This window comes from Salmo salar, chromosome 02 (genome assembly GCF_965601325.2).
Source record: "Salmo salar chromosome 02, fSalSal1, whole genome shotgun sequence".
NCBI classification, from domain to species: Eukaryota; Metazoa; Chordata; class Actinopteri; order Salmoniformes; family Salmonidae; genus Salmo; species Salmo salar.
Window position 1 is genome coordinate 48214083 of NC_138292.1, and position 25109 is coordinate 48239191.

Sequence of the window (25109 nt, forward strand, 5' to 3'; positions counted from 1 at the left end):
CTACAGTTTTGGGCAAAAAATGACAGACTGCTTTGGCTAGTATTATGGCTAGCATATAGTTTACACTAAATACATAACATACACTTTTTTTCTCAAAAGTCTACCACAAATTAAAGAAATTATAACCTGTTTGGAAATGACTGACAATAAAAATATTCTCTACACAAGCAATATTTTCCATGATTTTGCTTCAACTTCTGGACATCACATCTGGAACAACTATCCACTGCAGTGATGTGCTTCAGTGTTGCAATACCTTTCCATGGTAACTAAGTTAACATTCTCTTGACAAAACTTTATTAATGAGGAATTTGCCCTCTGGTGGAAATGACACCACTACCAAAGGACAGGTATATGTTGTGTCAACAATATAAAGGGCATACTCACAATAAATATTGATATAGATTTTATTTAATTGACTTTCTCTAGTAGATAACATTATAATGTGCAATTATTGTTTTCTCATTGAAAAACATAGTAGAAACTCAAAAGTTTGGGTCAAGGACAAAGGTAAAACAGTGAAATTGAGGTTTAAAATGCATCTGAAAAGTAGCTAAAATACTTTCATAGAGATGAGTACATAGCTCAGCCATCACGGTGAGCTATTCAGACACCCGCCAAGTTCGAGGCAACCTAAACTCAGAATTAGTATTAGAAATATTCTCTTACCTTTGCTGATCTTCGTTAGAATTCACTCCCAGGACTGCTACTTCCACAAGAAATGTTTTTTTTGTTCGAAATAATCCATATTTATGTGCAAATACCTCTGTTTTGTTCGTGCGTACAGATCACTTATCCAAAGGCATAACACGCGAGCGCGGAACGAGAGACGAAAAATCAAAATGTTCCATTACCGTACTTAGAAGCATGTCAAACGCTGTTTAAAATCAATCTTTATGGTATTTTTTACGTAAAACTGCGATAATATTCCAACCGGACAATAGCATATTCATTCAAGAAGAAAAAGAATGAACGGCGTGCTCGCGTGACCGCGCATATTCAATCCCTTTGTTGCCAGGCAGACCACTCAGAAACTGAGCTCCTATTATCTTCCTAGTGACAGGAAAATGCTCAAACCACTTTCTGAAGGCTTTAGACAGCCAATGGAAGCCTTAGGAAGTGCAACCTCACCCCACAGACACTGTAGCTTCGATAGAGAATCAAAAGAAGAACTACAATTCTCAGACTTTTCACTTCCTGCTTGGATTTTTCTCAGGTTTTTGCCTGCCATATGAGTTCTGTTATACTCACAGACACCATTCAAACAGTTTTATAAACTTCAGAGTGTTTTCTATCCAAATATACTAATACTATGCATATTCTAGTTTCTGGGCCAGAGTAGTAACCTGTTTAAATTGGGTACGTTTTTCATCCGGCCGTGAAAATACTGCCCCCTAGCCCAGACAGGTTAACATGTAAAGAATAAACTTTTTTTTTTTAAATCCCCATAATTGACCCTGAGGACATAGAAGTGATCGTAGTTGCAGAATCACCCAGCTACTCTGTAAGCTAGCTTGATGTACTAGAAAGTAATATAAACAAGTTGAGAAAAAAGTAACTACAAGAAATGTGGTTTATTTCCTTCTGAAGCAATTTGGTTATCCTGTCTTGATTGTAGAAGTTTTGTAGAAGTTTTATTTTGCTATCTCACAAAATGAAAGCAATCTCTTTGAGTTTAGTCAGTGAATCCGGCTGTCTCCATGGTAACCAGAAACGCTTTCTGCCATACATCCCTTCAAACTAAGGAAATATTTGAGGGGCCCTATGCAACACCCTTAAACAATTCCATTAGGTAAGGGGAAATTATTCCTTAAGGTAAACACTTAAGATGTTTTATACAACCGGCCCTAATGTACTTAATAGTTAATCAAAGAGAGATTGGATGGTGTCATCTCAATCAAATATTACTAACCAAACAAACCTATATAACAAACCAATCTCACTTTACTGTCAGCAACTTAAATAATACATACAATAGCTGGGTTCAATCTGACACCATTTTTCTATATACCTATAGCCTATGCAGTGGCGATTTTAGCATGTCAAACAACCCATTTTTTTTCTCTCTAAACAACACATTAAATGCAGTTAATGCACTATAACTGACAAACGGTGCCCACAAAAGTTTAGGTCCACATAAAGCTGTCCCGAGAGCAGAGCTTATGGCTGACTTGATTAAATAAATATGGTTTCTATTGACTCCGTGTTGATTTATGTAACTGGATAAGAACCACATTCTCCTTCAATAATAATGAATGTCGACATGAGTTTTCCCTTTGGAATAATACTCAAACATTATTACATTTATGTTCAGTAAATTCACAATGTTTGTTCTTATATAATTACCGCTTAGCTCTATGTATAAGCAAGTGCAAGAAAAACGAGCTGCGATGAGGTAGGCCAAGTCATTCAGCAATTTTGAAATGGACAGCGACAGAAATTCAGATGTTAGTTCAGATAAATTAAGCAAGATGTTGAGGCCTTAACTTTACTCTTCAAGTCACCACAGAGAGAGAGAGAGAGAGAGAGTCCCAGACTCAGCTGTTGGTCTACCATTTGAAGTATTTTATTAGGCCTATGTGGTCTAAAAAGGAAGGACAATGCAATCATGAGGATCCACTTTTATAGACAATATGCAGACGCACTGACAGCGCATTGTGCAAACAAAACAACCCTCGCAATATGAACTGGAATTACATGGGTCTATTACTGAACTTTTTGTTGAACAAAAGAGACTCACTGGCAAAGAGGGGATACTATAATATGCTGCTCAAAAAAATAAAGGGAACACTAAAATAACACATCCTAGATCTGAATGAATGAAATAATCTTATTAAATACTTTTTTCTTTACATAGTTGAATGTGCTGACAACAAAATCACACAAAAATAATCAATCGAAATCAAATTTATCAACCCATGGAGGTCTGGATTTGGAGTCACACTAAAAATTAAAGTGGAAAACCACACTACAGGCTGATCCAACTTTGATGTAATGTCCTTAAAACAAGTCAAAATGAGGCTCAGTAGTGTGTGTGGCCTCCACGTGCCTGTATGACCTCCCTACAACGCCTGGGCATGCTCCTGATGAGGTGGCAGATGGTCTCCTGAGGGATCTCCTCCCAGACCTAGGCTAAAGCATCCGCCAACTCCTGGACAGTCTGTGGTGCAACGTGGCGTTGGTGGATGGAGCGAGACATGACCCAGATGTGCTCAATTGGATTCAGGTCTGGGTAACGGGCGGGCCAGTCCATAGCATCAATGCCTTCCTCTTGCAGGAACTGCTGACACACTCCAGCCACATGAGGTCTAGCATTGTCTTGCATTAGGAGGAACCCAGGGCCAACCGCACCAGCATATGATTTACATTTTTTACATTTTTAGTCATTTAGCAGACGCTCTTATCCAGAGCGACTTACAGTAGTGAATGCATACATTTAATTTCATACATTTTTTTTCCCTGTGCTGGCCCCCCGTGGGAATCAAACCCACAACCCTGGTGTTGCAAACACCATGCTCTACCAACTGAGCTACAGGGAAGGCCAGCAAGGGGTCTCACAAGGGGTCTGAGGATCTCATCTCGGTACCTAATGGCAGTCAGGCTACCTCTGGTGAGCACATGGAGGGCTGTGCGGCCCCCCAAAGAAATGCCACCCCACACCATGACTGACCCACCGCCAAACCGGTCATGCTGGAGGATGTTGCAGGCAGCAGAACGTTCTCCACGGCGTCTCCAGACTCTGTCACGTCTGTCACGTGCTCAGTGTGAACCTGCTTTCATCTGTGAAGAGCAAAGGGCGCCAGTGGCGGATTTGCCAATCTTGGTGTTCTCTGGCAAATGCCAAACGTCCAGCACGGTGTTGGGCTGTAAGCACAACCCCCACCTGTGGACGTCGGGCCCTCATACCACCCTCATGGAGTCTGTTTCTGACCGTTTGAGCAGACACATGCACATTTGTGGCCTTCTGGAGGTCATTTTGCAGGGCTCTGGCAGTGCTCTTCCTGCTCCTCCTTGCACAAAGGCGGAGGTAGCCGTCCTGCTGCTGGGTTGTTGCCCTCCTACGGCCTCCTCCACGTCTCCTGATGTACTGGCCTGTCTCCTGGTAGCGCCTCCATGCTCTGGACACTACGCTGACAGACACAGCAAACCTTCTTGCCACAGCTCACATTGATGTGCCATCCTGGATGAGCTGCACTACCTGAGCCACTTGTGTGGGTTGTAGACTCCGTCTCATGCTACCACTAGAGTGAAAGCACCGCCAGCATTCAAAAGTTACCAAAACATCAGCCAGGAAGCATAGGAACTGAGAAGTGGTCTGTGGTCACCACCTGCAGAACCACTCCTTTATTGGGGGTGTCTTGCTAATTGCCTATAATTTCCACCTGTTGTCTATTCAATTTGCACAACAGCATGTGGAATTTATTGTCAATCTGTGTTGGTTCCTCAGTGGACAGTTTGATTTCACAGAAGTGTGATTGACTTGGAGTTACATTGTGTTGTTTAAGTGTTCCCTTTATTTTTTTGAGCAGTGTATAATGTTGTTGGGTCAGTAACTTACCACCACTCTCTTGGAGAAAATCACCCTAGCTAATTATAACACACAATGTAAGATTGTGTGTTATAATTACCTAGGGTGATTTTCTCCAAGAGAGTGGTGGTAAGTTACTGACCCAACAACATTATACACTGCTCAAAAAAATAAAGGGAACACTTAAACAACACAATGTAACTCCAAGTCAATCACACTTCTGTGAAATCAAACTGTCCACTTAGGAAGCAACACTGATTGACAATAAATTTCAAGCAATTAAATGCAATTAACATTGCCTAAAATGATTAATAAGATGCTAATATGAGAGACCTATATAAGCAATATAACAATGCAGATGTACAAATTATGCAATGACATATATGACGATAAGCAGTTACGAGGCAAGCTGTAATTTTGATGAAGACATGAGCAAGCTGAAACGGATGTAGCCTAATATGTTGCCTATTTGTTCAGCACTTTTGAAATTGACAGAGCGACATTATTCAGAACATGGGCCGTTCTTACAGTATTCTCCCTGTACATCAAGTCAGAACCTAGGATAAATTAAGGGGGCACATAAGCAGACAATGAAAGCTCTTACAATATTCGATCATTACATTTCTCTGAAACAGGCTATACCACCTTTGTGTGAAGCTCTATGCCTAATGGTGCCCCCTTCCTTTGTCCTCCTCTCACAGGTGAGCAGCGTAGCTCAGTGAACGAGTCCAGTAGTCTTCTGGGGGGTTCGCCGCGACGCCAGTGTGGGCATAAGGGTTCACCCTACCACACTGGTCAGCTCCACCCTGCTGTGCGCGTGGCCGACCTTCTCCAGCACATCAACCAGATGAAAACTGCAGAGGGCTACGGCTTCAAACAGGAGTATGAGGTAGGCAGTATGGGTTGTGGCTGATGTGCATGGTTGTGGCTGATGTGTGTTTGGATGGTATAAGGGTGTATTGCTGGGGAAGGTGTGAGAAAATACAAGTTTGTAGTCATGTCATCATACACTGTTTAGGGGTTTAAAATGTAGAATAAGTCATGATTTACAAGTCAAAATTGTAGACAGGTGATTATGCGTTTAGTAATCAGATTGTGTGAAGTTATCACTCACATCCCAGTTCTTACAGACTGCAGAAATGTATGATCAGGGTTAAAAGACACTTCTTGGACCAAGTTGACTGTGAGACTATTAAATCATCATTGTCTAGAGCTCAAATAGCCCCTCTGTCAGAGTTGCTGTTTGCAGTATAGCTGATGAAGCCCCCTAATCCCCAGGTGTTCTCCAGACCAGGAGGCCCTTTGTTCCCCAGCTCAGTGACCGCCAATTGCCTCAGCGTTGGGGGCTCGGTGGCTCCCAACCCCTGGCTGTCCTCCAGTACCACACTGATAAAAGAAGATCCTCTGTACTCTGGTTGGAGGAGAATTCTAAATAGAGGTTTTTGGGCTTCACCACTGCCAAGTGGCTGTGGTGTGATGTATAGGATGCCACCAAGTTGAAAGTGTTCTTAAGTGGTGCACGGCACAATGAGGGAGACATTTTGAGAAATCATCGCCTACAATTAAGGAGAGAAGCCTTGGGGGACTTATAGGCTCTGTTCCAAACTTCTTTATGCATAAGGGAGCGTGTGTTAAGGAGAGTCTCACTTGGTTCACTTATCTCCTGAGGACTCCCAGGTGGCGCAGCGGTCTAAGGCACTGCATCACAGTGCTAGAGGCGTCACTACAGACCCTGTTTCGATCCTGGGCTGTATCACAACCAGCCGTGATCGGGAGTCCCATAGGGCGGTGCACAATTGGCCCAGCATCGTCCTGGTTAGGGGAGGGTTTGGCCTGGGTAGGCTGTCATTGTAAATAAGAATTTGTTCTTAACTGACTTGCCTAGTTAAATACAATTAAAAAAAATCTCTCGACATTCAGACTGTGGAACTGAGTCTGAACTTTACCGTAGGTAGAGAGGGCAATGTTTTTGTTTTGGCAGAGAAGCAGAACTGAACCCACTTATTATTCCAGTACCTCTGTAACGGCTGATTTCCATGGCTGTCTGGATGCGTCGGGCCACATTTTGGAGGGCACACAGCCCTGAAACATTTGTCCCCGGTGGGATACTTCTCCAGTCAAGAGCAGACTCTGGGGTGAGCTCCATCCCTGTCTGTTGCCTGTGGTTTCCCTGTCACATGTCAAGGAAAAGAGAAAATATCTCACTCCCGAATTTCTCCCTGGCTACATGCTTGCCCTTCTGGAACTCTGCTTGTAGACTCATTAAACTGTCCCCCACAGGCAAAACACTCTCCACTACAAAAATCTATATTCAGCTGCCTGTATTTTTTTCTATCCATGTCTCTCTATTACAATTGAAAACAATGAGGACTACCATGCTCTCCTGACCGCCTAGGCTTTATTTCCCAGTGGAATGCCAATGTAGGACATTCAGAGATATTGATCAGCTCTCTGCAGTGCGTTGTAAGGGACTGGTATGTCTGAGCTGTGGGTGGACCTGTATTCCCACTGCAGTCACTTGCAGGTAAACACTAAGATATAGGGAACTCAGGCATTCACTATGCTGTACAGGGAATCACCTTGAGGCAAAGCTTGAAAGGCATAATCGATCTATTGATTTTATGTCTAGATACAGTAGAGAAGGTTTGTGTGTGTGGAATGAAGTAAACACAACAAGAGCTGTTTTCACAGATCACAGCCAAGAATTGAGCCAGTTTTTCAATTATGTCTTCAGGATGTTGACTTATACTGTCATTATGATTAGGAAAAAGGAAAGTAGTCAAAACCGGTGGGATGGTTGACATAGTAATATTGCACTGGGGGAGAAAAAAAGACAGCGATAATTTGAAAACACTGCAGCAAAATTATTCATGACACAGTTATGTAACGGCTCAGACTGTTCTTCACTGTGTCTTGTCTGTCTTTCATCCGAGTTTTACTCTTCATTTTTTGTGTGATCCTCAGAAACCAATTAACCCCTCCCAGCACCCTCCCCCCCGATCCATGGGCCTCACTCTTCAAGTCTATATTGGGGAATAGTGGGGGGGGGTTGGTGTAATCCTGGGCAGGGTTTGGGTGGTTACTCTCTCTCTGTGGGGAACAGTGGGGTTGTAATGCCCTGTTCAGCATGCAGGCTTGAATTTACCCACAGTCCCCTCTGGTGGCTGAACAACCACAGGTGTGTGTGTGTGTGTGTGGGGTGGGGGGACTTGGCCCCACACACTAGGGGAGAGGAGTAGTTTGGCTGATGAAAGCATAAAAGAGCTGGATCCCACTGCTGGGGTTGCCCTTGAGTCAGGACTGGGATGGCGATAGTGAAGCATGTTGATGAGAGGAGCGTGTTGGAACAGTTGTGCATGGAGCCGTGACTAGCCAGGATATATGGGATTCACTAGAGAGCTTCATGTTGACACACAGAGAGAGAAAATCAAATCAAATTGTATTGGTCACATACATATGGTTAGCAGATGTTAATGCGAGTGTAGCGAAATGCTTGTGCTTCTAGTTCCGACCATGCAGTAATATCTAACACGTAATCTAACAATTTCACAACAACTACCTTATATACACACAAGTGTAAAGGAATGAATAAGAATATGTACATAAATATATGGATGAGCGATGGCCGAACGGCATAGGCAGGATGCAGTAGATGGTATAGAGTACAGTATATACATATGAGAGGGAGTAATGTAGGGTATGTAAACATTATATCAAGTGGCATTGTTTAAAGTGACTAGTGATACATTTATTACATCTAATTTTGAATTATTAAAGTGGCTAGAGATTTGAGTCAGTATGTTGGCAGCAGCCACTCAATGTTAGGGATGGCTGTTTAACGGTCTGATGGCCTTGAGATGGAAGCTGTTTTTCAGTCTCTCGGTCCCGGCTTTGATGCACCTGTACTGACCTCACCTTCTGTATGATAGCGGGGTGAATAGGCAGTGGCTTGAGTGGTTGTTGTTCTTGATGATATTTTTGGCCTTCCTGTGACATCGGGTGGTGTAGGTGTCTTGGATGGCAGGTAGTTTGCCCCCAGTGATGTGTTGTGCAGACCACACTACCCTCTGGAGAGCCTTGCAGTTGTGGGTGGAGCATTTGCCCTACTAGGCGGTGATACAGCTCGACAGGATGCTCTCGATTGTGCATCTGTAAAGGTTTCTGAGTGTTTTTGGTGACAAGCCAAATTTCTTCAGCTTCCTGAGGTTGAAGAAGCGCTGTTGTGCCTTCTTCACCACGCTGTCTGTGTGAGTAGACCATTTCAGGTTGTCTGTGATGTGTACGCCAAGGAACTTAAGACCTTCCACCTTCTCCACTACTGTCCCATCGATGTGGATAGGGGGGTGCTCCCTCTGCTGTTTCCTTAAGTCCACGATCATCTCCTTTTGTTTAGTTGACGTTGAGTGTGAGGTTGTTTTCCTGATACCAAACTCCGAGGGCCCTCACCTCCTCCCTGTAGAAAAGGCTCTTCCACACGTTCTGCATGATCAGTTAATGTGAACAGGTAGCTTGTCATCTATGATGCTTTTGAACGCCCTTTCAGTCCGAATGGTCTTTGAATAGCACTACAGCGTCATGATGTATGCATTGGCTCGCTACTTGACAGATATTGCTGCAATTATACCCATTCATTTTCTATTTCTCCCTTACGTCACTCAAACACAACAGACAACTGCAGGTATAATGGTTTAGAAGAGACACATTGTAAATATGTTTGACACGATAGGGGAAGAGTAGTATTAGTATCATTAACATGTACTTCCCTACACTTCGACAGAGCTTCTTTGATGGCTGGGACTGCACCAAAAAGAAGGACAAAACTAAAGGGAGGCATGACACGTTGATGGGATGTAAGTCATCATGGACATGCCAGCCTTCTTGTGACGAAAGCACTGATCACCGTAAGCAATATTGTCAATCACTAATATGTGGTCTATTCTTTTGCCATGTAATTATTGATATGTGGTATATTTTGGCCAGGTCTTCCATGTAAAATATATATATTTACCTTAGTGGAAGAACCTGAGCTAAAAATGCATATTCTCAGCAAAAAAAGAAACGTCCTCTCACTGTCAACTGTGTTTATTTTCAGCAAACTTAACATGTGTAAATATTTGTATGAACATAAGATTCAACAACTGAGACATAAACTGAATAAGTTCCACAGATATGTGACTAACAGAAATAGAATAATGTGTCCCTGAACAAAGGGGTGGCCACCAGCTGCATTAAGTACTGCAGTGCATCTCCACCTCAGACTGCACCCGATTTACCAGTTCTTGCTGGCCACTCTTCCACCTGCAAGTTCCCAGACATTTCTGGGGGAATGGCCCTAGCCCTCACCCTCGGATCCAACAGGTCCCAGACATGCTCAATGGGATTGAGATCTGGGCTCTTCACTGGCCATGGCAGAACACTGACATTCCTGTCTTGCAGGAAATCACACACAGAACAAGCAGTATGGCTGGTGGCATTGTCATGCTGGAGGGTCATATCAGAATGAGCCTGCAGGATGGGTACCACATGAGGGAGAAGGATGTCTTCCTTGTAACACACAGCGTTGAGATTGCCTGCAATGACAACCAGCTCAGTCCGATGATGCTGTGACACACCGCCCAAGACCATGACGGACACCTCCAAATCGATCCCGCTCCAGAGTACAGGCCTCGGTGTAACGCTCATTCCTTCCACGATAAACACGAATCTGACCATTACCCCTGCTGAGACAAAACCGCGACTCGTCAATGAAGAGCACTTTTTGCCAGTCCTGTCTTGTCCAGGGACGATAGGTTTGTGCCCATAGGTGATGTTGTTGCTGGTGATGTCTGGTGAGGACTTGCCTTACAACAGGCCTACAAGCCCTCAGTCCAGCCTCTCTCAGCTTATTGTGGACAGTCTGAGCACTGATGGAGGGATTGTGCGTTCCTGGTGTAACTCGGGCAGTTGTTGTTGCCATCCTGTACCGGTCCCGCAGGTGTGATGTTCGGATGTACCGATCCTGTGCAGGTGTTGTTACACGTGGTCTGCCACTGTGAGGATGATCAGCTGTCCGTCATGTCTCCCTGTAGCGCTGTCTTGGGCGTCTCACAGTACGGACATTGCAATTTATTGCCCTGGCCACATCTGCAGTCCTCATGCCTCCTTGCAGCATGCCTAAGGCACGTTCACGCAGATGAGCAGGGACCCTGGGCATCTTTCTTTGGTGTTTTTCAGAGTCAGTAGAAAGGCCTCTCTTGTGTCCTAAGTTTTCATAACTGTGAGCTTAATTGCCTACTGTCTGTAATCTGTTAGTGTCTTAACGATGTTCATTAATTGTTTATGGTTCATTGAACAAGCATGGGAAAGAGTGTTTATACCCTTTACAATGAAGATCTGTGAAGTTATTTAATTTAAAAAATCTATCTTTGAAAGACAGGGTCCTGAAAAAGGGAAGTTTCATTTTATGCTGAGTTTTTATACAGGACCAGTCAAAAGTTTGGACACACCTACTCATTCAAGGGTTTTTCCTTATTTTTACTATTTTCTACATTGTAGAATAATAGTGAAGACATCACAACTATGAAATAACACATATGGAATCATGTAGTAACAAAAAAAGTGTTAAACAAATCAAAAAAATATATATATTTGAGATTCTTCAAAATAACTTTGCCTTGATGACAGCTTTACACACTCTTGGCAGTTTCTCAACCAGCTTCACCTAGGATGCATTTCCAAGAGTCTTAAAGGAGTTCACACATATGCTGAGCACTTGTTGGCTGCTTTTCCTTCACTCTGCCGTCCAACTCATCCCAAACATCTCAATTTGGTTGAGGTCGGGTGATTGTGGAGGCCAGGTCATCTGATGCAGCACACCATCACTCTCCTTCTTGGTCAAATAGCTCTTCCACAGCCTGGAGGTGTGTTGGGTCATTGACTTGTTGAAAAACAAATGATAGTCCCACTAAGCACAAACCAGATAGGATTGCGTGTCGCTGCAGAGTGCGGTGGTAGACATGCCTTGAATTTGAAATAAATCACAGACAGTGTCACCAGCAAAGCCCCCGCACACATCACACCTGCTTCTCCATGCTTCACGGTGGGAACCACACATGCGGAGATCATCCGTTCACCTTCTCTGCGTCTGACAAAGACACAGCGGTTGGAACCAAAAATCTCAAATTTGGACAGATTTCCACCAGTCTAATATCAATTGCTCGTGTTTCTTGGCCCAAGCAAGCCTCTTCCTCTTATTGGTGTTCTTTAGAAGTGGTTTCTTTGCAGCAATTTGACCATGAAGGCCTGATTCACGCAGTCTCCTCTGAACAGTTGATGTTGAGATGTGTCTGTTACTTGAACTCTGTGATGCATTTATTTGGGCTGCAATTTCTGAGGCTGGTAACTCTAATGAATGTATCCTCTGCAGCAGAGGTAACTCTGGGTCTTCCTTTCCTGTGGCGGTCCTCATGAGAGCCAGTTTCATCATAGAGTTAAGTTTTTTTCCGACTGCACTTGAAGAAACGTTCAAATTTCTGATCTTCATGTCTTAAAGCAATGATGGACTGTCATTTATCTTTGCTTATTTGAGCTGTTCTTGCCATAATATGGACTTGGTCTTTTACCAAATAGGGCTGTCTTCTGTATACCAGCCCTACCTTTTCACAACACAACTGATTGGCTCAAACACATTAAGAAGGAAAGAAATTCCACAAATTAACTTTTACCAAGGTACACCTGTTAATTTAAATGCATTCCAGGTGTGCAAAGCTGTCAAGGCAAAGGGTGGCTACTTTGAAGAATCTCAAATGATTTATTTAACACTTTTTTGGGTTACTATATGATTCCATATGTGTTATTTCATAGTTTTGATTTTAGTCAGGTCTAAAGAAACATTATTATATGAAGAAAATGTATTTCAGAATATGAGTTGGCCTACTGTAGGCCTATGTTGTTTGGCTATCCTCCATGCCATAGGCTGTAGGCTTGTTCATTTAGCTGAGAAGATATGCTTATGTCCCGTGCCATTATTTTATTTTACATTATTTTATTGTAAGAATAATATGAGTGAACTTAGCTGATTAAATTGGAAAGGATGTTTTTCCCAATACGGTGTGACTGTGCATGTGAGCGTAAAAGTGATAATTTCCTATATACTAGTTATTTGTCAACCTTAGTTGTGAATGATACACACCTTAGAATGTTTTAGAAATCAAAACATATATGGGCTGCATGGTGCAACTATAGGCTATTCACTATTTGAGAAAGTAGCAAAAAAAGCTTGCGCTCTGTTGCTTGTCTCATTCTGCACAGTTGTTCTCTTATCAATTGATCATATTTTCATCCATCAGACTATATTCACAATTTAATCTTGTCTTTATTAATATGCAAAACTAGTTTTGATTTAGAATTGCCCATTATCAAATGGACAGGAATAGGGTGAGGTGAAAAAAGACATGTACTCTATGCACTCGAATAGCGAATTGAGGCCACCCTTTCCCAAACGGATACTTCAGTTTTATAGCGGAGCATGTGCTTTGAGAAATACATTTTAAGAACACTTATTTTATTCCACGCATCAACCACTGTTTGAGGAGCATACTCTCGCTGCCCGACTGGTGATATTCTGCCCAAACTCTGTATGCCATGGGCTCTCCAACCTTGTTCTTGCAGCTACCCAGTGCTTCATTTGAGAAACCAAGTGAAATTTGTTTGGGAACATCGATAGTAACATGTTTTCGCAACAAACAAAAAAGTGTTTGATGTGATTTTCGATTGCATTTGCATTGATTTCAGAGTAGTTAGAGGGACAATTATGACCACTCGGCTAAGCATGCCTCTAATGTCAATTTGCCTTGTCCATTGCTGTTCTGGTTAGTGTTTATTGGCTTATTTCACTGTAGAGCCTCTAGCCCTGCTCATTATACCTCATCCAACCTTTCAGTTCCACCACCCACACATGCTATGACATCTTCTGGTTTCAATTATGTTTCTAGAGACAATATCTCGCTCATCACTCAATGCCTAGGTTTACCTCCACTGTATTCACATCCTACCATACCTTTGTCTGTACATTATACCTTGAAGCTATTTTATCGCCCCCAGAAACCTGCTCCTTTTACTCGCTATTCTGGGCGTCATAGACGACCAATTCTCATAGCTTTTAGCCGTACCCTTATCCTACTCCTCCTCTGTTCCTCTGGTGATGTAGAGGTGAATCCAGGCCCTGCAGTGCCTAGATCCACTCCTACTCCCCTGGCGCTCTCTTTTGATGACTTCTGTAACCGTAATAGCCTTGGTTTCATGCATGTTAACATTAGAAGCCTTCTCCCTAAGTTTGTTTTATTCACTGCTTTAGCACACTCTGCCAACTATAATTAAGAATCCACTATAATTGAGAATTTCAAAAAGCATTTTTCTACGGCTGGCCAAGCTTTCCACCTGGCTACCGCTACCGCGGTCAACAGCACTGCACCCCCCAAAGCTACTCGCCCAAGCCTTCCCCATTTCTCCTTCTCGCAAATCCAGTCAATGGTTTCCAACCAATCCAGCCTTGGTTTCTCAAATTATTGCCTCGCCTGGTTCACCAACTACTTCTCTGATAGAGTTCAATGTGTCAAATCGTATGGCCTGTTGTCCGGGCCTCTGGTAGTCTCTATGGGGGTGCCACAGTGTTCACTTTTTGGGCCAACTCTTTTCTCTGTATACATCAATGATGTCGCTCTTGCTGCTGGTGAGTCTCTGATCCACCTCTACGCGGACGACACCATTCGGTATACTTCTGGCCCTTCTTTGGACATTGTGTTAACAACCCTCCAGACGAGCTTCAATGCCATACAACTCTCCTTCCGTGGCCTCCAACTGCTCTTAAATACTAGTAAAACTAAATGCATGCTCTTCAACCAATCGCTGCCCGTACCTGCCCGCCCGTCCAGCATCACTACTCTGGACAGTTCTTACTTAGAATATGTGGACAACTACAAATACCTAGGTGTCTGGTTAGACTGTAAGCTCTCCTTCCAGACTCACATCAAACATCTCCAATCCAAAGTTAAATCTAGAATTGGCTTCCTATTTTGCAACAAAGCATCCTTCACTCATGCTGCCAAACATACCCTCGTAAAACTGACCATCCTACCAATCCTCGACTTTGGCGATGTCATTTACAAAATAGCCTCCAATACCCTACTCAATAAACTGGATGTAGTCTATCACAGTGCCATCCGTTTTGTCACCAAAGCCCCATATACTACCCACCACTGCGACCTGTACGCTCTTGTTGACTGGCCCTCGCTTCATACTCGTCGCCAAACCCACTGGCTCCAGGTCATCTACAAGACCCTGCTAGGTAAAGTTCCCCCTTATCTCAGCTCACTGGTCACCATAGCAGCACCCACCTGTAGCACGCGTTCCAGCAGGTATATCTCTTTGGTCACCCCCAAAGCCAATTCCTCTTTTGGCCGTCTCTCCTTCCAGTTCTCTGCTACCAATGACTGGAGCGAACTACAAAAATCTCTGAAACTGGAAACACTTATCTCCCTCACTAGCTTTAAGCACCAGCTGTCAGAGCAGCTCACAGATCACTGCACCTGTACATAGCCCATCTATAATTTAGCCCAAACAACCACACCTTCCCCTACTTTATTTATTTATTTATTTTGCTCCTTTGCACCCCATTATTTATATTTCTACTTTGCACTTTCTTCCACTACAAATCTACCATTCCAGTGTTTTACTTGCTATATTGTATTTACTTTGCCACCATGGCCTTTTTTTGCCTTTACCTCCCTTATCTCACCTCATTTGCTCACATTGTATATAGACTTATTTTTCTACTGTATTATTGACTGTATGTTTGTTTTACTCCATGTGTAACTCTGTTGTTGTATGTGTCAAACTGCTTTGCTTTATCTTGGCCAGGTCGCAATTGTAAATGAGAACTTGTTCTCAACTTGCCTACCTGGTTAAATAAAGGTAAAATAAATAAAATAAAAACAATAGTGCCCTGAGTACCAGGCCATTTGGACCTGATGGTAGTTAGCAAGTTGGGTACTTCCAAAGCATATCCAGAGTGCATAAAAGGAGATTACCGTGACTCAACGGTCACATGGAGTTTTACTGCGGTCATGACTGCCTTCATTATCGCAACAGCCCTATCTGTGACCAACAGAAGCATATCTGTATTCCCAATCATGCAAAACCTTTCAAGGCTCAGAAGACCCAGATGCAGATAGTTCCAAAGTAACAAAAGTTTATTACAAAAATAAAGGGGGCAGGCAAACGACAGGTCAAGGGCGGGCAGAGGTCAGTAATCCAGGGTGGTGTGACAAGGTACGGAACGGCAGTCAGGGTCAGGGCAGGCAGAATGGTCAAAACCGGGAGAACTAGAGAAAGGCAGGAGCACGGGGAAAACCGCTGTTAGGCTTAACGAAAAAAAATAGAACTGGCAACAGACAAACAGAACACAGGTATAAATACACTGGGGATAATGGGGAAGATGGGCGACACCTGGAGGGGGGTAGAGACAAGGCAGGTGAAACAGATCTTGGTGTGACAAAAATCCATAGATTAGGGCCTAATTTATGTATTTCAATTGACTGATTTCCTGAGTGTTGGTCCCATGTTGACATGAGCTGAAATAAAATATAGCAAATCATTTTCCATATGCAGAAAATCTTATTTTTCTCAGATGTTGTGCACAAATTTGTGTACATTCCTATTAGTGAGCATTTCTCCTTTGCCAAGATAATCCATCCACCTGACAGGTGTGGCATATCAAGAATCTGATTAAACAGCATGATCATTACACAGGTGTACCATGTGCTGGGGACAATGAAAGCCCACTCTAAAATGTGCAGTTTTGTCACACACCACAATGCCACAGATGTCTCAAGTTTTGAGGGAGCGTGCAATTGGCATGCTGACTGCAGGAATATCCACCGAGCTGTTGCTAGAGAATTGAATCTTAATTTCTCTACTATTGGCTGCCTCCAACGTCGTTTTAGAGAATTTGGGCGGTATGTCCAACCAGAGAGCACGTGTAACCAGGCCAGCCAAGGACCTCCACCTCCACGGCTTCTTCACTTGCAGGATTGTCTGAGACCAGCCACCCAGACAGCTGATAAAAATGTGTTTGCACAACCAAAGAATTTCTGCACAAACTGTCAAACTGTCTCGGGGAAGGTCATCTGCGTGTTCGTTGTCCTCACCAGGGTCTTGACCTGACTGCAGTTCGGCGTCGTAACCGACTTCAGTGGGCAAATGCTCACCTTCGATGGCCACTGGCATGCTGGAGAAGTGTCATCTTCACAGATGAAGCCTGGTTTCAACTGTCCCGGGAAGATGGCATACAGCGTGTGCCCGATGGAGGTGGTTGGGTTATGGTATGGGCATGCATAAATTATGGAAAATGAACACACTTGCATTTTAACGATCGCAATTTGAATGCACAGAGATACTGTGACAAGATCCTGAGGCCCATTTGTTGTGCCATTCATCCGCCCCCATCACTTCATGTTTCAGCATGATATTGTATGGCTCCATTTTGCAAGGATCTGTACAGAATTCCTGGAAGCTGAAAATGTACCAGTTCTTCCATGGCCTGCATACTCACTAGACATGTCTTCCCATTGAGCATGTTTGGGATGCTCTGGGTTGACGTGTACGACAGCGTGTTCCAGTTCCCGCCAATAACCAGTAACTTCGCACAGCCATTGAAGAGGAGTGGGACAACATTCCACATGCCACAATCAACAGCCTGATCAACTCTATGCGAAGGAGATGTGTTGCATTGCAAGAGGCAAATGGTGGTCACACCAGATACTGACTGGTTTTCTGATCCACGGCCCTACATTTTTTTAAGGTATCTCTGACCAACAGATGCATATCTGTATTCCCAGTCATGTGAAATCCATAGATTAGGGCCCAATGAATTTATTTCAATTGACTGATTTCCATATATGAACTGGAACTCAGTAAAGGCTTTAAAATTGTTTCATGTTGTGTTTATATGTTATAGTGTGGAAATAATACTTTGAATATATATTGTACTTACCTGCAGTATAGTATGATTGCTATTCAAGTGTGCATGGATATTATTGGCATTGACTGTGACCTTTTCCCTTGGATGATGTCATCACCCCGAGTTGGATCTGTACAATGCGACTCTACCACATGTTGAGTGGGCTGTATCGTTTGGCTGTATTTGTGCCGTTTGTACATGTCTGTACACATTTTATTTCTTAGGTTGAAAGTAATATTGAAATGCGTGTAGGCATTCCTTCTCAAGTTACTACATCTTTTTGGCGACAAGGATAAAACTTGATCAGCATGTACAGGGCAATGTGCTAGCTAGCTAAGAAACAGTGGAGGGAGTCAGTTAGCTAGCTATCTAGCTAGCTTAATTAGCGACGGAGAGCAGCCATCGCTGGAGGGAAACGCCGATGGTGACGATCAAGGACAAGTTGGCGTTATAATGGCAATGTTTGGGACTCTCACTGAGTTTGTGGAAGAGAACGAGGACTGTGCAAAATATGTGGAAAGGTTGAGACATTTTTTCTTGGTAAATGGAATTACAGATGAGGCTTAACAGTGCTTTATTCTCTTGAGTGTGTGTGTAGGGCTAAAACCTACAAGCTAGTGAGGAATTTGGGTACACCACGGAGACCGGGAGAAATTCATTTTGTGGCTTTCGTTCAAACTCACCCCAATCCAAAGCCTTCATTGATTGTCCATAGGTTCAAGTTTAACTGCCATTTTCAGAAAACAGGTCAGTTTGTTAACTGAATTATGTTAACTCTCTGAACATTGAGTTTGGGGCTATGTTAGAGGACGTGCTCTGTGACAGATTAGTCTGTGGCATTAACCTGTTAGGGCTAGGGGACAGTATTGACACGGCCGGATAAAAAACGTACCCGATTTAATCTGGTTACTACTCCTGCCCAGTAACTAGAATATGCATATAATGATTGGCTTTGGATAGAAAACACCCTAAAGTTTCTAAAACTGTTTGAATGGTGTCTGTGAGTATAACAGAACTCATATGGCAGGCAAAAACCTGAGAAGATTCCTTACAGAAAGTGCCCTCTCTGACAAGTTCTTGTTCTTCTTGGCTCTGTTTATTGAAAACTGAGGATCTTTGCTGTAACGTGACACTTCCTACGGCTCCCATAGGCTCTCAGAACCCGGGAAAAAGCTGAATGATATCGAGGCAACCCCTGGCTGAAAAACATTAGCGCGTTTGGATAGTGGCCGGTCAGAGTACTATGAGACTCAGGCTGGTGCACGAGGGGATCCCATGCTTTTATTTTCTCTCTCTTTGAACGTAAACACGCTTTCCCGGTCGGAATATTATCGCTTTTTTACGAGAAAAATGGCATAAAAATTGATTTTAAACAGCGGTTGACATGCTTCGAAGTACAGTAATGGAATATTTAGAATTTTTTTGTCACGAAATGCGTCGTGCGCGTGACCCTTATTTACACTTCGGATAGTGTCTTGAATGCACAAACAAAACGCCGCTATTTGGATATAACTATGGATTATTTTGAACCAAACCAACATTTGTTATTGAAGTAGAAGTCCTTGGAGTGCATTCTGACGAAGAACAGCAAAGGTAAAAACATTTTTCTTATAGTAAATCTGACTTTGGTCAGGGCTAAACTTGGTGGGTGTCTAAATAGCTAGCCCTGTGATGCCGGGCTATCTACTTAGAATATTGCAAAATGTGCTTTCACCGAAGAGCTATTTTAAAATCGGACATAGCGAGTGCATAGAGGAGTTCTGTATCTATAATTCTTAAAATAATTGTTATGATTTTTGTGAACGTTTATCGTGAGTAATTTAGTAAATTCACCGGAAGTTTGCGGGGGGTATGCTAGTTCTGAACGTCACATGCTAATGTAAAAAGCTGGTTTTTGATATAAATATGAACTTGATTGAACAAAACATGCATGTATTGTATAACATAACTTCCTAGGTGTGTCATCTGATGAAGATCATCAAAGGTTAGTGCTGCATTTAGCTGTGGTTTGGGTTTATGTGACATTATATGCTAGCTTGAAAAATGGGTGTCTGATTATTTCTGGCTGGGTACTCTGCTGACATAATCTAATGTTTTGCTTTCGTTGTAAAGCCTTTTTGAAATCGGACAGTGTGGTTAGATTAACGAGAGTCTTGTCTTTAAAATGGTGTAAAATAGTCATATGTTTGAGAAATTGAAGTAATAGCATTTCTAAGGTATTTGAATAACGCGCCACAGGATTCCACTGGCTGTTACGTAGGTGGGACGATTTCGTCCCACTGGCCCTAGAGAAGTTAACGAGGACAGCATACAGTACCGTTTGCTGGGGGAAGCCACACTGACTTCCAAGAGATTACTTAACTATTTCAAGGGATGGAGATGGCCGCTAGTAATGCTAAAAATATTCAAAAGGCCGAAAGTGGAAGTTGTGCAGTGCACAGGTGACAAAAGAGGTGGCAGGAAAAACGGGAAAAGCAGTGGAATGTTTCAGATATGGGGGAACACATTATGCAAACCATCTGCAAGTTCAAGGATACTTTGTCACAATTGCAACAAAAAGGGACATTTAGCAACAACAAAAAATGCAGGGGTCCTAGAAGCAAGCCAGAGGGTGGGCAGACTGGGCAGGGCAAGTTCACAGCTAAGAAGCTGCAGTCAGCAGCACACCACTTAGAGACCACAGAGGAGGAGGACGAGCGTTGGTCTTACAACATGTTTAATGTGAGTGTGTGCGCAGAGCTATCTATGCTATAGTGGAGGTAGATGGAAAGCAGATGAGGAGGTTGACACAGGGGCCTCTGCCTCTGTTATCAGTGAGGAGACGTATAAAGAAATGTGGGGCTCAAAACAGGCTTCAGCCCTCACACCGGCTTCAGCCCTCACACTGGCAGGGATCAGACTGCGTACGTACACCGGGGAGACCATGCTGGGCACTCTAGAGGTGGACATTGCATACACCAATCAGGAAGCGAGAGCACGGCTCCTGGTGGTGAAAGGGAATGGGCCTAGTTTACTAGGGCATGACTGGCTCACCAAAATACAACTGAACTGGGGTGAGAGAAAACACACGATGGACTGAGGATGTCATTCATAAGTACCCTGAGATTTTCGAAGATGAACTGGGAACATTGCAGTTAAGCTGTTTGTGGATCCTCAGGCCAAGCCTCACTTTTTCAAGCCCAGGACAATGCCTTACGCCATGAAAAAGAAAGTTGAGGATGAGTTGGAGCGGCTGCAGGAAACAGACATCATTACTCTCATTCAGTTCTCCCATTGGGCAGCTCCAATCGTTCTCATTATGAAAAGTGATGGCATGGTGCGTATATGTGGGGACTACAAGCTCACCATCAACTGGGCCTCTAGGCTGGATGCTTACTTGCTGCTGCGGGTGGAGGACCTGTTCGCGACGCTTGCATGAGGTAAGACTTTCTCAAAGCTTGACATGAGTCACGCCTACCAACAGCTCCTCCTGGACAAGGTCTCAAAAGAGTATGTCACAGTCAACACGCACAAAGGCTTGTTCAGGTACAACCGCTTGGTTTTCGGAGTGGCGGCCATTCCAGCCATTTTCCAGAGGACAATGGACAGTCTGCTGCAGGGGATCCCTCATGTAGCAGTGTACCTGGACGACATCCTGGTTACAGTGGCACCTCCACCATCTGGACCAGGTGTTAAAGAGATTCTCCGAGGCAGGGCTGTGCCTAAAGCGTAGCAAGTGCACATTCCAAGCACAGAGTGTGACATACCTAGGTCACAAGAGAGAGCACAGAGGGTCTGTGTCCTATGGAGGACAAAGTCAGGGCAATCAAAGATGCTCCAAACCCCAAGAACGTGTCTGAGCTCAGGTCGTTCCTGGGCATTGTGAACTACTATGGTAAGTTCCTCCCTAAGCTGTCAACAGTGTTGGCTCCACTTTATCAGCTGCTCCACAAAGACGAAATGGAAGTGGGGGCCAGCACAAGAGAAAGCTTTCAAGGAAGTGAAAGCGCTACTACAATCCAGCACAACTGCTGGTTCATTTTGACCAAGACAAAGTGATCATCCTGTCATGTGACTCCTCGCCCTATAGCGTTGGGGCAGTAATCTCTCATTTAGATAGAGGACAGGTCAGAGAAACCCATTGGATTTGCATCAAGCACGCTGACGAGTGCTGAGAAGGGTTAATCACAGTTAGACAAGGAAGGTCTGGCCATAGTTTTTGCTGTGAAACGCTTTCATCAGTACCTCCTATGGTCATCATTTCACCATATGCACTCACCACAAACCACTGATGAGCCTTTTAGTGAATCAAGATGCATTCCTCCCATGGCTTCAGCAAGGATACAGCGCTGGGCCCTAACACTGTCAGCTTACGAGTACACTATAGTGTACAGAGCGGGGAAGGACAATTGAAACGCAGACGTGCTCAGCTGTCTCCCGCTATCAGAGATGCCCGCCACAACTGTAGTGCCTCCCGAGACAATTTTCCTAATGTAGAGATTGTCAAACTGACCTGTGAATGACAAACAGATCAGACAGTGGGCAGACTGGGATCCTATCTGGGCCCAAGTAAAAAGATGCCTTATGCAGGGTTGGCCTCCTGTCATAGAGGATGATGGACTGAGACATTTACATTTACGTCATTTAGCAGACGCTCTTATCCAGAGCGACTTACAAATTGGTGCATTCACCTTATGATATCCAGTGGAACAACCACTTTACAATAGTACATCTATATCTTTTGGGGGGGTTAGAAGGATTACTTAATCCTATCCCAGGTATTCCTTAAAGAGGTGGGGTTTCAGGTGTCTCCGGAAGGTGGTGATTGACTCCGCTGTCCTGGCGTCATGAAGGAGCTTGTTCCACCATTGAGGGTGCCAGAACAGCGAACAGTTTTGACTGGGCTGAGCGGGAACTGTGGTTCCGCAGAGGTAGGGAGGCGAGCAGGCCAGAGGTGGATGAACGCAGTGCCCTTCTTTGGGTGTAGGGACTGATCAGAGCCTGAAGGTACGGAGGTGCCGTTCCCCTCACAGCTCCGTAGGCAAGCACCATGGTCTTGTAGCAGATGCAAGCTTCAACTGGAAGCCAGTGGAGTGTGCGGAGGAGCGGGGTGACGTGAGAGAACTTGGGAATGTTGAACACCAGACGGGCTGCGGCGTTCTGGATGAGTTGTCGGGGTTTAATGGCACAGGCAGGGAGCCCCGCCAACAGCGAGTTGCAGTAATCCGGACGGGAGATGACAAGTGCCTGGATTAGGACCTGCGCCGCTTACTGTGTGAGGCAGGGTCGTACTCTGCGAATGTTGTAGAGCATGAACCTACAGGATCGGGTCACCGCCTTGATGTTAGCGGAGAACGACAGGGTGTTGTCCAGGGTCACGCCAAGGCTCTTAGCACTCTGGGAGGAGGACACAATGGGGTTGTCAACCGTGATAGCGAGATCATGGAACGCGCAGTCCTTCCCCGTGAGGAAGAGCAGCTCCGTCTTGCCGAGGTTCAGCTTGAGGTGGTGATCCGTCATCCACACTGATATGTCTGCCAGACATGCAGAGATGTGATTCGCCACCTGGTTATCAGAAGGGGGAAAGGAGAAGTTTAATTGTGTGTCGTCTGCGTAGCAATGATAGGAGAGACCATGTGAGGATATGACAGCGCCAAATGACTTGGTTTATAGCGAGAATAGGAGAGGGCCTAGAACTGAGCCTTGGGGGACACCAGTGGTGAGAGCACGTGGTGCGGAGACGGATTCTCGCCATGCCACCTAGTAGGAGCGACCTGTCAGGTAGGACGCAATCCAAGAGTGAGCCGCACCGGAGATGCCCAACTCGGAGATGGTGGAGAGGAGGATCTGATGGTTCACAGTATCAAAGGCAGCAGATAGGTCTAGAAGGATGAGAGCAGAGGAAAGAGAGTTAGCTTTAGCAGTGCGGAGAGCCTCCGTGACACAGAGAAGAGCAGTCTCAGTTGAATGACCAGTCTTGAAACCTGACTGATTTGGATCAAGAAGGTCATTCTGAGAGAGATAGCAAGAGAGCTGGCCAAGGACGGCACGCTCAAGAGTTTGAGAGAAAAGAAATAAGGGATACTGGTCTGTAGTTGTTGACATCGGAGGGTTTTTGAGAAGGGTGCAACTCTCGCTCTCTTGAAGATGGAAGGGACGTAGCCAGCGGTCAAGAATGAGTTGATGAGCGAGGTGAGGTAAGGGAGAAGTTCTCCGGAAATGGTCTGGAGAAGAGAGGAGGGGATAGGGTCAAGCGGGCAGGTTGTTGAGCGGCCGGCCATCACAAGTCGCAAGATTTCATCTGGAGAGAGAGGGGAGAAAGAGGTCAAAACATAGGGTAGGGCAATGTGAGCAGGACCAGTGGTGTCGTTTGACTTAACAAACGAGGATCAGATGTCGTCAACCTTTTTTTCAAAATGGTTGACAAAGTCATCCGCAGAGAGGGAGGAGGGGGCGAGGGGGGAGGAGGATTCAGGAGGGAGGAGAAGGTGGCAAAGAGCTTCCTAGGGTTAGAGGCAGATGCTTGGAATTGAGAGTGGTAGAAAGTGGCTTTAGCAGCAGAAACAGAGGAAGAAAATGTGGAGAGGAGGGAGTAAAAAGATGCCTGGTCCGAAGGGAGGCTAGTTTTCCTCCATTTCCGCTCGGCTGCCTGGAGCCCTGTTCTGTGAGCTCGCAATGAGTCGTCAAGCCACGGAGCAGGAGGGGAGGACCGAGCCGGCCAGGAGGATAGGGGACATAGAGAGTCAAAGGATGCAGAAAGGGAGGAGAGGAGGGTTGAGGAGGCAGAATCAGGAGATTGGTTGGAGAAGGATTGAGCGGAGGGAAGAGATGATAGGATGGAAGAGGAGAGAGTAGCAGAAGAGAGAGAGCGAAGGTTGCGACGGCGCAATACCATCTGAGTAGGGGCAGAGTGAGAAGTGTTGGAGGAGAGCGAGAGGGAAAAGGATAAAAGGTAGTGGTCGGAGACTGTGAGGGGAGTTGCAGTGAGATTAGTAGAAGAACAGCATCTAGTAAAGATGAGGTCAAGCGTATTGCCTGTCTTGTGAGTAGGGGGGATGGTGAGAGGGTGAGGTCAAAAGAGGACAGGAGTGGAAAGAAGGAGGAAGAGAGAAATGAGTCAAAGGTAGACGTAGGGAGGTTAAAGTCACCCAGAATTGTGAGGGGTGAGCCATCCTCAGGAAAGGAACTTATCAAGGCGTCAAGCTCATTGATGAACTCGCCAAGGGAACCTGGAGGGCGATAAATGATAAGGATGTTAAGCTTGAATGGGCTAGTGACTGTGACAGCATGGAATTCAAAGGAGGAGATAGACAGATGGGTCAGGGCAGAAAGAGAAAATGTCCACTTGGGAGAGATGAGGATTCCAGTGACACCACCCCGCTGACCAGATGCTCTCGGGGTATGCGAGAACAAGCGGTCAGACGAGGAGAGAGCAGTAGGAGTAGCAGTGTTTTCTGTGGTAATCCATGTTTTCGTCAGCACCAAGAAGTCGAGGGACTGGAGGGTAGCATAGGCTGAGATGAACTCTGCCTTGTTGGCCGCAGACCGGCAGTTCCAGAGGCTGCCGGAGACCTGGAACTCCACGTGGGTCGTGCACGCTGGGAC

General features: G+C 44.7%; 1 protein-coding gene across 7 annotated transcripts in view; it reads left to right on the forward strand.

Moving 5' to 3' along the window:
* The window catches only part of ptprub (protein tyrosine phosphatase receptor type Ub), a 411243-nt gene that overhangs the window by 327127 nt on the left and 59007 nt on the right, over positions 1–25109 (forward strand). For all 7 annotated transcript variants that reach the window (XM_014169409.3, XM_082963807.1, XM_014169427.3 and 4 more), the window contains 2 exons: positions 5230–5417; positions 9306–9429. In XM_014169409.3, coding sequence (XP_014024884.1) covers positions 5230–5417; positions 9306–9429 — 312 coding nt within the window. The remainder of the gene's footprint in view (positions 1–5229; positions 5418–9305; positions 9430–25109) is intronic.